This window comes from Nestor notabilis, unplaced genomic scaffold, assembly GCF_000696875.1.
Source record: "Nestor notabilis isolate BGI_N333 unplaced genomic scaffold, ASM69687v1 scaffold12216, whole genome shotgun sequence".
NCBI classification, from domain to species: Eukaryota; Metazoa; Chordata; class Aves; order Psittaciformes; family Psittacidae; genus Nestor; species Nestor notabilis.
Window position 1 is genome coordinate 1 of NW_009932423.1, and position 13,828 is coordinate 13,828.

The following is a 13,828-nucleotide window of genomic DNA, read 5'->3' on the forward strand; positions in this document are numbered from 1 at the left end:
ACTATATAATATAAATATAAAAGAAAAAGAACAGGTACAGTTGTATAGTGCGCAGAGATGGAGTTCTTAAATATGTTGTCCAGTATAAAAACAGTTCCCGGTTCAGAGGATGGATACACAACACTATAAAATGCTCCCAGCAGTGTAATATACAAAACAGATAATTTTCTTTCTTTTCAGAAATAAAATAGCTTGACAGCTTTTAATAGTTATTTACTGGTTCACCTTCTGATCTATTTTGTGCTGCTACATATCAAGACTGACTTTGCTGAATTGAATGATGTCTGTAAGCAAAGTAAGGTTCAGTGACTAGATGCTGGGGTAACTCCTTCTGTTCAAGCAAACAAGCTTAAATAGACATCTCATATGCTTGGATGAAAGCATTTGAACACTTGCACAGAAATCCTGCAAATTCTTGTGGTTCTAGTCTAACATGTACTCCAGTGTGGCTTTTGGCAGTGGGATCTGGTGTCTTCAGGTATTCAGGGTCAACTCCTCTCAGTATCTTAACAAAAGCACCTGCACTACCATAAATACTGTTCTGCCTCTATTCTGTAAATAACTAAGCTGCAAATCCTTTCCCAGAGCATTGACAGCAACAGAATTGTCTCCTAAGTTTTGCTTCACAAAGCCATGGAATTGTAATGAATTTTCAGCCATGGGTGCAATCTGGGCACATGCTATTAAACTGATGAGAGGATTTCTTTTGGCTGCAAAGCCCTTTTTACTTGTGATGACGCAGAGAAGGAAAGAACCCAGCACTGTGTTTCAGGTTGCTCTTACCGAGCTGGCAGGCAGGAGGTAAAAATACAAATAGAGCATGTTCAATACAGAAAGTACTGAGTGATGAGCCTGGGATTTCAGGGGCCCTTTTCTGAGCAGAAAACCACATGCTCAGAAACAGGGACTGTGCCTAGTGCTGGGTCAGTAACGGAGGAAAACGCTTCTGAGAGATCAGGTGGTATGAAATACTGCACTCTAGTATTAGTGGCCCCCATGAGAACGGCCCTTTGCTTTAGGACTGAAATGCAAGCAGAATAATGAACTCTCTCACAAACTACTGTAATTTCTAGCCTAGTTAAGTTTCTTGCAGGACATAAATCTAACACTGGTCTCTCACCCGGGCAAGTCTTTCCCTCACTAAAGTTTGTAATCATTGTAAGTTTTTTTTTCCTCAGAAGACTCAAGTAAATATTAGAAAAAGAATATAAAAATTATTACTGACCCAATAAAATTATTAATGCAGTTGGATATCTGGAAATAATTCCCACAGAGCATTGTATCCTACAAACACATGCATGTGTTTTACTCCTAGTTTTCTGACAAATTTACATAAAAGCCTCCAATTTGTGTATCCAGGGAGGCTTTTCTTTTGCAGTGATATGAAAAAAAAAGTCATTTGACAAACTTGTAGCAGTGTTTAGAAACCCAGAAGCCTTTCTAAGTGCCGTTGGGGTTTTATTTTTTTTTTAATGTGAGATAAATTTTGTCCACTTCAGAAGCAAGACTAAATGAAAAGCGTATCATATTGGTGTTTTGGTGTTTTAAAAACATCTGCTAGGGATAGTGTTCACAGGTGGATAAGGATCATGACAACCAAAGTTCATCTGGAGGCTAGAGCTGCGGTTCCCCTAATTATCTGAAATGGGAAATTGGATGTCTAGACAATCAGTGCCTGGCACACTTGAGTACTCTTCAGAGCATAAACAGGGCTTGAAAATCAAGAATTTGATTTTCTTCAGCCAGTGTGGGTAACAACCAAGAAGTTTTACCATGTGTTCTGCAAAGGTTAACAACCAACATCTTTGTTTATTCTCATGTCCAATTGATCCAGTGGATGGACTGCAGCACTTTGCTGCTGCTTCTCAGAAACTTTTGCCTCTCCTCGGGAAGCAGGACAGTGCAAGGGTCTCAGGTCCTTACTCAGCTTCCGCAGGCACCACCAGTGCTGCCAGTCCTGGGACCATGGGGCTTAGGAGCTCTGCTGCCTTTGAATTGGATTTGAGACAGCAATAATCTCCCATCACTCACCAAAGGCACTTGAAAACCCAGGCTGGTGCACTCGTTTCCTGACTTATGGTCTCCAGTCAGAGCTTTCCCACCCTGAAGGGAGCAGGCGTCTTGGCTGAGCAGAAATAGTGCCTGATCTTTTCCAGTGGGGATGGATGTGGGTTGAAGGGCTTTTCTGACTGTCATCCCATCACATGGGATCACTGCCATAGCCCTTTCTCTGGGTGAGAATAGGGATGGGAGGATATAGGACAGGTGGCAAAATTATACTGGAGCTGGCTGAGAACAGTGTCATCTCTGCAATACCCACCTGAGCCACCTGGGGGAGGGTTGGGTTGGTCCTCAGAAAAGTCTAGTGGTTTGGGTTGTTCCGTGTAGGACCCAGGAGCCACCAGCTCCTAAGCCCTACAGAGAAGCCATCCCTTTGTCACCCGGTTTCATATCCAGCTGTGCCCCCTTCCTCCACTTCAACATATTTCCTTATGCTTTGCACCCTGTGTTCCTCTGTTAAACAACACCTCATAATTGTGCCCCCTCCCTGAGTTGTGTCACCAAGGTTTGGATTCCTCCCCTCCACCCTAATCCTACACAATGAAACACATGCAGCCTTTGCCACATTCCCTTGGATGAACTAAGAAAATAATAACTCTGACCAGAGCCTGAATCAGCCTTCCCATATGGAAGATATGTTTCTAGAGGGTTGACTATGTGTCCTATCTCATGTTCCTTTGCAAAGGAGAAAAGCAGCATCGCAGTCAGACAAGCCAGCTGACAAAAAGGAAGAGGAAAGCCAAAATGTAAGTGAAAGACTCCTACTCTTCTGCTCTTGCAAATATGTTGATGTGCTACCTTGTAAGGCAAAGTCCTGTGCTCATTCACTGTGTGTGGCAGGCAGTGACAAGCAGTGCTGATCCAGGAGTAGATCTGCATATTCAGTCAAAAGCTACATGTAAGTGTTTCTACCTTTCCTGGGAACAGCACCCTATAAACAAGAATTGCTGCCTTATTCATAGGTGAGGTATTGTCCAAACTAGGTTAATAGGAGTTTCTCATGGTCTGATCCAAGTCTTGTAGGGTATGGTAGATTCTTGCTCCATCAGAAGGTGCACTGAACCTTCTGGCAAGTCAACTTGAGATAAAGTTCATGATTCTTACTTTAAATTTGCAGTTTCAGCTAAGCTGAAGGGGATCATCAACTATGTGGTGTAACTTCGGATTGCCAACCTCCATGCAAAGCCAGGATCAGCTCGCTTCAGACCCCCGAGTGCACATACATGTCTTTGGGGGGTGAAGGAAAAACAGTGCATTAACCATTAGACCATTGAAAGGTTAAAATATGTGTTCATGATACCTGCACTAAAATGAGATAGAATTTGAACAGCTTCAGGGAACATCGGTTCATCTCTCTTTTAACTGTACTGTTTGCATGTTGTCCACAAAAGCAATTAAGAGGTTTGATTTTACTCAGTCTTTACGCTGAACTTGATGCACCAATTCTGAGTTCAACATGCAGATTAAAACTTTTTTTTTACTCGCTGAACTGGTAAAGCATGGGAGATCTTTCCAGTTTCAAGAGAGGCCAGGATTTACACTGTGTCCCTTCCCATGCGGTGCTTTTCTGGGCTGCTGCTCATACAGCATTCCTGTTGCTAACCAGCATCCTTGTGAAGGCTCTCTGCCGTGGCTGTGAGTTCATAAAGCATCATGTGTGCCTCATATCACCTATATAGAGATATTGCCTCCAAAGACAAAGTAACAGCTGCTCAGTAGAAAATCCATTTGGAAAATGTAGGTCTCACCCCCATCTGAAAGGTTTGTAGCAAGAGCAGGAATAAACTCTTTGCACTGTTTAAGGAAAAAAGCAGCTATTTTTGCTTGTTCCTCAAGGGATGCTTCAAGCATGGAATTTGCCTATTGAACCCGCTATGCAACCATTGCTCTTAATTTTGCCCCAAAGCTGGTTTTGAACCATACACTTGGAGATGAAAGGCACCATTTAGCTTCTAACTATTCAGCCTCTGCTGTCTTTCTGTCCCTTCTACTCTCTCCCTGAAGCTCTGCATTAGTTTACATCCTAAATCAAACTTTTTGATAGCACCAAATAGAAATGTGTTTTAGAGAACATCTGTTTGATGTGTATCTTGAGTACACTTTGTGATGGGGCACTTTCTGTCAAACTGGGTGCAGTTCCATTTTACAATGCACAATGAATGCTTTTCCTGAGTGTGTTTTGAGGATTGCTAAATAATATTGACGTATCAAATATATGGGTGAATGTTTTATGGTCTGTCATATAAAACCCAGAAAAAAGAGTTCAAATACGTGATGCAATGTTTAATCTTCTACTTAGGAGGTGTACTGAATTACTTAAATACATTTTGTTACTACCTGGACTATTCTTACTAATACCAGTGGCTCTCCTGGACTAAGAGGCTGGGACCTGACCTCAGTTCCCATACCACAAAAAGTTTCTAAATTTGGGAAATGGGTGATTTGTATTTAGACAGCAGCAGCCAGAACTTCAGAGGGGTAATTCAGTCTGGTTTGGTGTACAGGGATGAGAGTGATTCAATGGAATCATGGAAAGATGTCCACATTAGCAAAAACTTAAAAGTATGTATTTTGCCATGGTAAAGGGAGAGAAATGGACTTGAGCCCATACTTTGGCAGCAGTGCCTGTTAGACATGCTTGGAGGAAACTTGCTTTCGTACCACCTGTGCTGCAACTGCTCTCTACAGCGCAGAAGAGGACTCTGCTTCATCTCCAGAATTCAGTAATGTCCTGGTTTTCTCTTTGTAGGATGATGCTAGCACCTCTCCTTCACCCAGTACACGAGGTTCCACCCAGCAGCAGCAAAATTCATCAGGTATTCAATCAAACTACTAGTGTCGTCGTTGTCTTCTTAATCTAGTCTTTTCCACCACTTCCAGACTCTGAGTTCATCATCCTACTTCTGAATGCAACTAAAAGAAAAATTCTCAAATACCTATTGTTTTAAAAACTACTCAGCAAGAAATGGTGATTTTATATGCTTCACAGCCAAGAAAATGCCAATACAGCCAGTTTAGTTAATGGGGTCCAGTCATGTAACTGAGGATCTGTGTCTTCAACATTGTGCATAGAAATCTTCTAAGAGTAAAAAAAAGCTGTATTATTTTCTTTTTTGTAGTGTAGCTGTCCTGGTTGGTACAGTTGGGTATGGATCTTGGTAGCTTGTTGCAGTAAGCCTGATCCTGAGAGTTGCTAGGTTAAATTAAGGAGCCCTCAAAGTATGTTTTTCCTATGATAAGTTGAAATGATTGTCTCCGAGTAGATAAGCTGCAAGCCAGTCAGATTCATTCTTGCTTCAGCCTTGGCTTTCATACGTGCTAAAAGAAACCTCTCCCAAGGGAATGAGTATTTAACCATACCAGCTTCCTTTTGGAACAAAGCCACTATTTGCGTGCTTTGCAAGGGAAGGGGAAGAAGCCAGGAGAAAGGTGCATGTAAATGAGGAATGATACCTAGACATTTCCTGGGAGTGACATAATTTTTTTAAGGAGTTTTTTAGGACCTCACGGAGGAGCAAACCCTTCTGCATAAAGTTGAATGTTACTGAAGTCTCGGAAACAGTTCACTTTATTTTAGAGGAGATAGATTGAAATGATAGTAAGCATTTTCAGTAACAGTTTGCATAGTGAAGTTTTCAGGAACATTCTGCAAGTCAGAAGTCTAGACAACATTAAATAAACTTTCTATGGAGATTTGCATAGTGGGGGTCTCACTGCCTTTTTTTAGATACACCCATATTTTCTGCCAACTATGCAGACAAAAAAAAACTTCAGGCTTTTTAATTTAAAATATAAATAGGTATTGTAGTGAATAAAATAAGCCTTGTAGCAATTAGCCTGTATTTCTTAATAGAAATTATTTATGCATTTCCTCATAACAGTCCAGTTCCATGTCTTTTTAATACTGTTTAACTATCCGGTCCCTAATTAAAGGGATCACTAAGCATGTTTTTGGCAATGCTTTCTCAGTAATATAGGCGACTGCTTATATTCATTCAATATTCATTCATTCAATCAATCCTGCTTTCCTGGATCTTTCTAAGTCACTCATCCTCACTGAATGAAAGCAGCTGTGTAAGACAATCAACTTCAGGATATTTTTATCTTTAGAGAAAAAAATAATTAACAGTAACTGTTCATTTTTGTTTTCCAGACTCTGGGAAGAAGCCATGGGAAAGGAGCAATTCTGTTGAAAAGCCTGTATCTTCATTACTTTCTAGGTGAGCTGCATGGGGTGTCCCTGTGGCTGGCTGGCTGGCTGGCTAGCAGTCGGGATGGTCATGCTGTCCCGTGGCACGTGCACAACTCATGTCTCGTTTCATTCCATTGCTGTAGAAATCCATCAGTGGTGAAGAGCTGTGAAGCTAAGAGCCCCACACAATCCCACGTGTCTTCTAGGTACTGGCTAACAGCCTGGCTTCTTAACCGTCTTGGCTTGTCCTTTGGCTAATCCCATCATTCAGCACTAATGTTTGTCTTCTGTGATGTCTTTTACTCATTCTCTTACATTCTGCTTTGTCTGTCGCTGCCCAAAGCGTGAAGGTAGAATGTGTCGTGTCAAAGACTTATTCTATGGAAACAGCCCCCTGCTCAGGTGTGCACAGGCATCACAGACAATCACACTTAAGCAAGTGCTGAAAGTATCCATGCTCATGAAGCAGAGGCACAAGCTTGGCAGTGCAGTGTGCCTTGTGGAAGGCAGGTTTTGGAACATCTTTTTACAGCAGGTTCAGGATGACCCTGCCAATAGAAGAGGTCTTCATTGTCCAACCTTTGCAGAAATTCAAAAGCAAAGGTAGAAATACCTGAGGAGCTTGCACCTGGGAGAAGGGAAGTTATTAAGGATGAAGGGAAGTATATAAGGATGAAGTTGCATCCATACAGCTGCAGTGGGTGCATAAGAAAGAACAGCAAAGCTTGGTGCAATAAATTAATAACATCAAGCTGTAAAAAAGTCCAGCCACAGAAAATGCATTCAGAAATATAGGGTACAAAAGGCTGTCAAAAGCCAAGAAGTCTAAAGTAGAACTCCAGATGTCCCATCGGTGTGAACAGCCAAGCTGCAGTAACACCACCCATGTTCTTGTCACCACAAAGAATGAGATAAAGTTTGATGTTGGACAGCTAAAGAGACTTCCTTCCAGTGCTGATCTGGAATGGCCCAGTGTTACTGCAGTAGTGGACACAGAGATGGATGGGTAAGCTGAGTAAGGAGGTAGAACAGAGACATATGTATGTTTAGCATTTACTGGAAGAGGTGTCCTCTAGTTTACACTAGTATGTATATGACAGTGCTGATAGTCTGCAGAGAGAAAGTTGCCAATGGCAACCATCTTCATGTACTTGCTGCTGTGTTAAAAGATGCTGGAACATGCCCTGCCCAAACATTCAGAAGGATGCATCAATGTTACTAGAACAAACTATAGTCTCTCCAGCACTCCTAAAACCAATGGGACATGCTGGTTCTAGGAAATAAAGGAGACTTTCAATACAGAAAGACCATTCCTTCTTTCAATTGGGAATAAAACATGGGCTATTTAAAAACAGCCATCAAGTTTTCAACAGCTAGCTTCTATAATGCAGTCCCATCCTGGGAGGAGGAGTAGTTCAGTGGGAAAAATCCTTTCTTAGTTTAACATCTGGAGTGGCATACAGTCTTTGCTTGCTCAAACAACTTCTGTGGGGGAAGCAGGGCAGGTTTCAAAAGCTCTCTCTCAGCAGTGACCTGTTTCCATTCCTGTTCAGTTTGATGGCATTTGTATGTCTTAACTCCCAGCTTAGGTGTGAGATGGTAGGGGACCTGTTAAGACTTTCCTGAGAAAGGGTTGCTAGACCAAGCATACCCTCAGGACTGGTAGAATCTCCGCGAGCCCTGAGTTTGGGCCCAAAGATGATGGCAAAGTTTTTTGAAACTTCTTCTATGTTTTACAGTTAGCATAGTTAAATTTTGAAATATTTTAGAGTTACTGATTAAAAGAGAAAGTCAAGCAGCTTCTGCTTCCTTCATTTATTTTATCAGCTATCATCAGAGTTCAGCCCACTGACTTAATAACATCCTGGAAGACCGATAACACTCAAGTGTACTAGCTATTAAGGCCAGATGATTGGTTTTGTTTCTGACTCAAGAAAAAGTACCGGTGCTACACAGTGCTGTCAACAGTCTCCGCTTGACTGAGTCAGGCCTTCCAAGGAAAGGATTACTGGGTTATTACTTTTCCTGTAATATTTTTCTAACTTGTTTTCTGGTATTATTTTAACACCAATTAAAGTCTAGGTGCCCAAGACAGGATTGCAGTACAGAAAACAGACTGTGAGAGAAAACCAGACATCTAGCTTGCAAATTTCAAATGCTGTAAGAAAACACACTGTTAAACAGGCTTTATCCCCTGAAGACATCTCAGCATTTTCTAGTCTGGTATCATTGAGACACCCAACACCAAAAAACACACAGTAAATTAAGTTTCAGTGCAGTCTTTGCACTCCCTCCAGTATGTCTGCAATAGGAGAAAGCAGCATCTTTGAGGGTCAGGCTGTGCAAACAGGAGCAGTGCTGCTCTCCAGCTGCCAAACTCTCTTGAGTGGCACAGTAGGGAGCCTCTGGTTCAGTACTTGAACACGAGTGCTCTTGCTCTTGGGGTGAATTTCAATGACACTATCAGGCAGATGTAGCTTAATGTCCACTGCAAGGAACCGATGGGCTTTTTTAATGCTCTTTTCCCCTGTCTCCAGGATGAAGCCAGTGAGCAGCAGCAATGATGTGGCTATGGATGCCTTAGATTTTGATCGAATGAAACAGGTGAGTGAAAAGGTCTTTCGCACCTCAGAGGTTTGGCGAGCTACCCATTTTCCCCCATGCATGCGCTGTACAAGCAAAACAGCTCTTCAGTCTTCTGATTTCCTCTACAACTAGGTGCTTAGAGGAGGGCTAGATGGTGAGCAGCAAGAGGGCACAATCTCACTGCTATTTCATCAAGATATCTGTACAGAAACGTGCAAATAAATATGCCAGTATCTTCTGCATCCTTGGCCTAGGAGTGCAGAGGTAGCTGTTAGTAGCGCTAGGCTCTGATCGTCAGAGGAGGCGGGGGACAAGCACAACCATGTTAAACTTGCATTTTCTTCCACCAGTTAGAAGGAAATTCTGAGCAGCTGACTTGTGTTTTGTCTCATCAGGAAATATTGGAGGAAGTTGTAAGAGAGTTACACAAAGTGAAAGAGGAGATAATTGATGGTAAGAAAGAGAAAAATTATTATTTTTCTCATCTTTATGACTAATTTCCCATAGATAAGATGATAGGAACTGCAGAGAGTTCCCTGGTGTTTTCAGACTTCTGTGAGCAGCTCTGATTTATACACACATTTGAAGAACAAGCATCTACTTTAAGTGAGCTCTGATTGTGACATCGTGTTTACATCCTTTGTTTTCATGGTGTTGATGAACATTTTCACCCCTAGCCTGTGAGAAATTCACTTGCTGGTGTTTCTCACAGGTGAGAGGGTGAGAGAGGGCCTTCCCATACCATGTCAATTTATCACAATCAGGCAGCATGAAATCACTTGTAACTAGCCAGCCACACAGGTCGGGATGAGGAGGGGACAAAGGTACCAAACTGAAAATCCGTCCCGAGCATCTTCTGTAGGTTTCCAATTCTTGAAGAGCTATTTCAGACCTTCATTCAATTCCAGCTTTCCAAATAGTCATGTATTTTTATAATTCTCTGAAAAGTAGGACTGTACTAAATGTATCAGTACTGTTTTACAAATTGCTCTGCAATATGTAGCTAAATGTATTTTTTAGGGCCATTATTGAAATGCACAGCAAAATCCCTATCTGAAGCCTACATTAGGGCATATGAAGATGCATTTCCACACCCTGTACTCCCCATCTTAGATTCACACAGAAGGGGAAAGAGACGAGACTGTAAAACAACTAAAATCCATCCCCTGTCCCCTTGCCCTAGATCTGTGTGCTCATAAAACCTCAGGGCAGTTTGCAGTTGAGGAGACCCTAGCTACCGTCCCAGCAGCTTGGCCCTCAGAGCCTCCCTAGTTCATTCCAGTGCAAAATAAGACATTCACATAAACCACAGATGCAACTTCTTACACCAGTACTGCAGTTTGCAAGCAAACAGCTGACTGCTTACCCTTACTCATCCTTTTATCCTCCACTCATCCTTTTACCAGCGTGTACTTTCTGCAACCTCTATACTTAGCATTTTCCATCACACTGAGTATGACATTATGCATTAACCTTTTGGTTTGGTTTTCTAGCCATACGGCAGGAGTTGAGTAGAATCAGTACAACATAATGATTGCAAAGCATTTGGACGGTACTAAGAATGCTAGGAAGATCGGATCATTTCTAAGTGTACCAAGGTCATGCAAGATGGTGAGAGAGGACACCGGCACTGTCTTTGTTCTTATACCCTTTTTATTAGCAGACTCAGCACACTTTGAAGCTTGCTGCTGCCTTGGATTTGCTTCATTTTAAAAGTCTTAATCTAAAGAATATTAAATTTTAAATTTCTGGATTTTTTAGATTTCATCTGACACTGCACATTGGATTTGTCAGCCTTTTTTGTATTTTGTATTTGCTTATTTAAATGTATTACCTTTCTTTTTAGTAGTAGATAAGAACACACGTGAACCATTTGCTTTTGATAGATGACTTCAAAGTAATTTTACTAGTAGTCTGCAATGTAAATGAAGATCCTTTGCCAACAGAAATGTATTGAGGCATCACGAGAAGAAACAGAGACATGTTAGTTGTCAGCCAACAAGTTCTTTGTCTCAGAGTTATCACAATATAAAAAAATGGTACGTCAGTGCATCACAGTATCTGTGTTCATATTGGTAATAAACTGTTTATTGTCCACATGGCCCTGCCTTTCTTTGTGTCATTCATCCCTTGAGCTCCTGCACTTTTATGTCACTTGGGTTGATGATGTGAGGAAGGTGATTGAGACACAAAGCATGAGGAAGGAGCCTGAGCAGACCCAGGAGAAGAGGCAGTGTGGGGTGTGCTTTGCAGTTAGCTGGAAACTGTTACTTGCTTTGGCTTGGAGAGCATGGGATTGCTCTTCAGCACACTTCACATTAACTCAGTCTGCCTTTCAGAAGACAGGCTGGTTTTCACAATGTGGGTTTACTGTAGATTTAATACAGGAGAACTCTGAATTTCATGCAACAGTGAGTTCCAGGCTGAGCCTGATGGCTGTTAGACGTTTAATGCCAGGAAATGAGAGACAGGATAAGCAGTGGGGTAAGATTCCACATGGGAATTAAGGCTGGCAGACATTGATGTGCACCACAATATAACAATCCCAGAAGCACAAGAAGGAGACTTTCCAGAATGAAGAACACAGACAAGCATCAGTAACAGCAAAGATTATAATGATCTGTTGCATAAATCTCATACAGTAGCTGATGTGTTTCTTAATTATCATAGAATCATAGAATGGTTTGGGTTGGAAAGGACCTTAAGATCATCTAGTTCCAACCCCCCCCGCCGTGAGCAGGGACACCTTGCGCTAAACCATGTCATCCAAGGCTCTGTCCAACCTGGCCTTGAACACTGCCAGGGATGGAGCATTCACAGCTTCTCTGGGCAACCCATTCCAGTGCCTCACCACCCTCACTGTGAAGAACTTCTTCCTTATATCTAACCTAAAGTTCCCCTGTTTAAGTTTGAAACCATTACCCCTTGTCCTGCCACTACAGTCCCTAACGAAGAGTCCCTCCCCAACATCCTTGTAGGCCCCCTTCAGATATTGGAAGGCTGCTATGAGGTCTCCACGCAGCCTTCTCTTCTCCAGGCTGAACAGCCCCAACTTTCTCGATGGCATACCTGACAATGTTGAGTACTTTTCAAAACTGCTGCCTCTCAGATAATCACAACCATTCTGTGAAACTCTCCCATAATCTTAATTAAGTTTTAGGAAGTTGGAGCCTGGCACGGTTCACATTCTCCCTTGCAATGTGGCACTGTGCCTAAGGTCAGTAATAACCGTGTTGTAATTCAGGCTGAGTGTACACCCTGGATATAGTGTGCCCTCTGTTAACATCAGCCACCTGCTGTAAATGAGTTTTTCTTACATTCTCCTTCTGCCTTTGCAAGCTTCATATGATTAAGACATAATACACTGAAGTTTGCACAGGGACACTTAATAGTTGTAGGAGCAAGGTGTGCACGAGTGGAAGGGGAAGCTCAGCTGATAGGAGCAAGAGAGCAGTCCTGGCAGCACTAGTATTTTGCTGGTTCCCAGCTTACGGGGACAGGGGTGCCCAGCGTAGCTTATTTGTAGTAGTGGCAATGTCAGAGGATTTCCCCTCCCAGACACTAAGTCAGGTTGTCTGTTGCCTCTGTGGAGAAGGGTGTCCCTTCATGCTGGGCTTATTGAGTGGCTACAAGAGGGTAGGTCACAGGCATTTTACACAGCAGAAATCAAAGGGGGCATTAACCTCCACTCCTGACTCCAGTACAGCTATTTGTTGCTCCTATCTATCTCCTCTTGCTAGAGCATTAGTGTGGGCACACAGTTAACAGGATTATTTATTATTTAGTGAATTTATTATTAAGTGAAGAGAATAAACCTATACATAGCCCTAATGTACTTTTAACCCAGACCCACATGCCCTTTGGTTATCAAAAAACCCTTCTGCCAACATTACTGGTAGTGGCCAGGACAAGCGCCCATGGAGAGGACAGGATCACAGCCTTCTCCAGCAGCACCCACACACACTGAAACTCAGCTTGCACTGCACGTCTGCCCGCACCAGGCTTCCGGCCACTTCAAGTTCCCACTGAGGTGGAAAGCACAAAGCAGGAGCTACCCAGGTGTCCTGGGTTCAGCTACAGCAGTCATTTTTTCTCCTTCTTAGTAGCTGGTGCAGTGCTGTGTTTTTGACTTTCAGCCTGGGTACAACGGTGATAACACCGATGTTTTTAGTTGTTGCTCAGTAATGTTTACTCTGACCAAGGACTTTCTCAGTCTCATGCTTTGCCAGACAGGAGGGGAAGCCAGGAGGAAGCAGAGGCAGGACCCCTGACCCAAACTGGCCAAAGGGCTATTCCACACCACAGCACGTCATGCCCAGTATATAAACTGGGGGGAGTTACCCGGAAGGCCCAGATCGCTGCTCGGGTCGGGCTGGGTATCGGTCGGCGGGTGGTGAGCGGTTGTGTCCTTTTCCCTTGTTATTCCTCTTACCATTATTATTGGTAGCAGTAGTGGTTTGTATTATACCTTAGTTACTGGAGAGCTGTTATCTCAACCCGTGGGAGTTACATTCCTTCGATTCTCCTCCCCATCCCTCCATGATCGGAGGTAGGAAGGAAAAGGGGGGGAGTGAGCGAGCGGCTGCGTGGTTCCAAGTTGCCGGCTGGGCTTGAACCACAACACCAGGCAAAGGAAGCTGGGACCGTGATGGAAATATTGATGGGAGGCAGGATAAGAAGCAGTTGTCAAGTTGCTTACTTACGTTTACAGCATAGCCTCTGTGTCAGGCTAGGCTAGTAATCTACAGACTGCATACATCAGTGCATCATGAAACAGCTGAGTAAAGCACTATAGAAAGGTCACTTGCCATAAAGGAGAAGGACAATAGTCAGGTTGAGGAAGATAGTATAATCTTTATTATGGTTTTTATATTAACTTGCTAAGTCAGCCAAGAGAGTTTAGGAAGGACACATGAAGTTGAGTATGTGATCGTGAAGTGCCAGCAGCACTGAAGTAAATTAGTAAAAGCCTGAAGCTCCCCGAGATGA

The 13,828-nt window shown here is 42.8% G+C and overlaps 1 protein-coding gene across 1 annotated transcript; it reads left to right on the forward strand.

The window, feature by feature from the left end:
- Window positions 1–2,746: 2,746 nt before the first annotated feature.
- On the forward strand, window positions 2,747–10,940 carry LOC104407193 (ena/VASP-like protein; the record flags this gene model as incomplete). Its single annotated transcript, XM_010016397.1, has 7 exons — window positions 2,747–2,807; window positions 4,811–4,877; window positions 6,215–6,281; window positions 6,397–6,459; window positions 8,791–8,857; window positions 9,235–9,292; window positions 10,333–10,940. Coding segments are annotated over 7 exons (421 nt in total), but the record flags the coding sequence as incomplete, so codon positions are not given.
- Window positions 10,941–13,828: the final 2,888 nt, after the last annotated feature.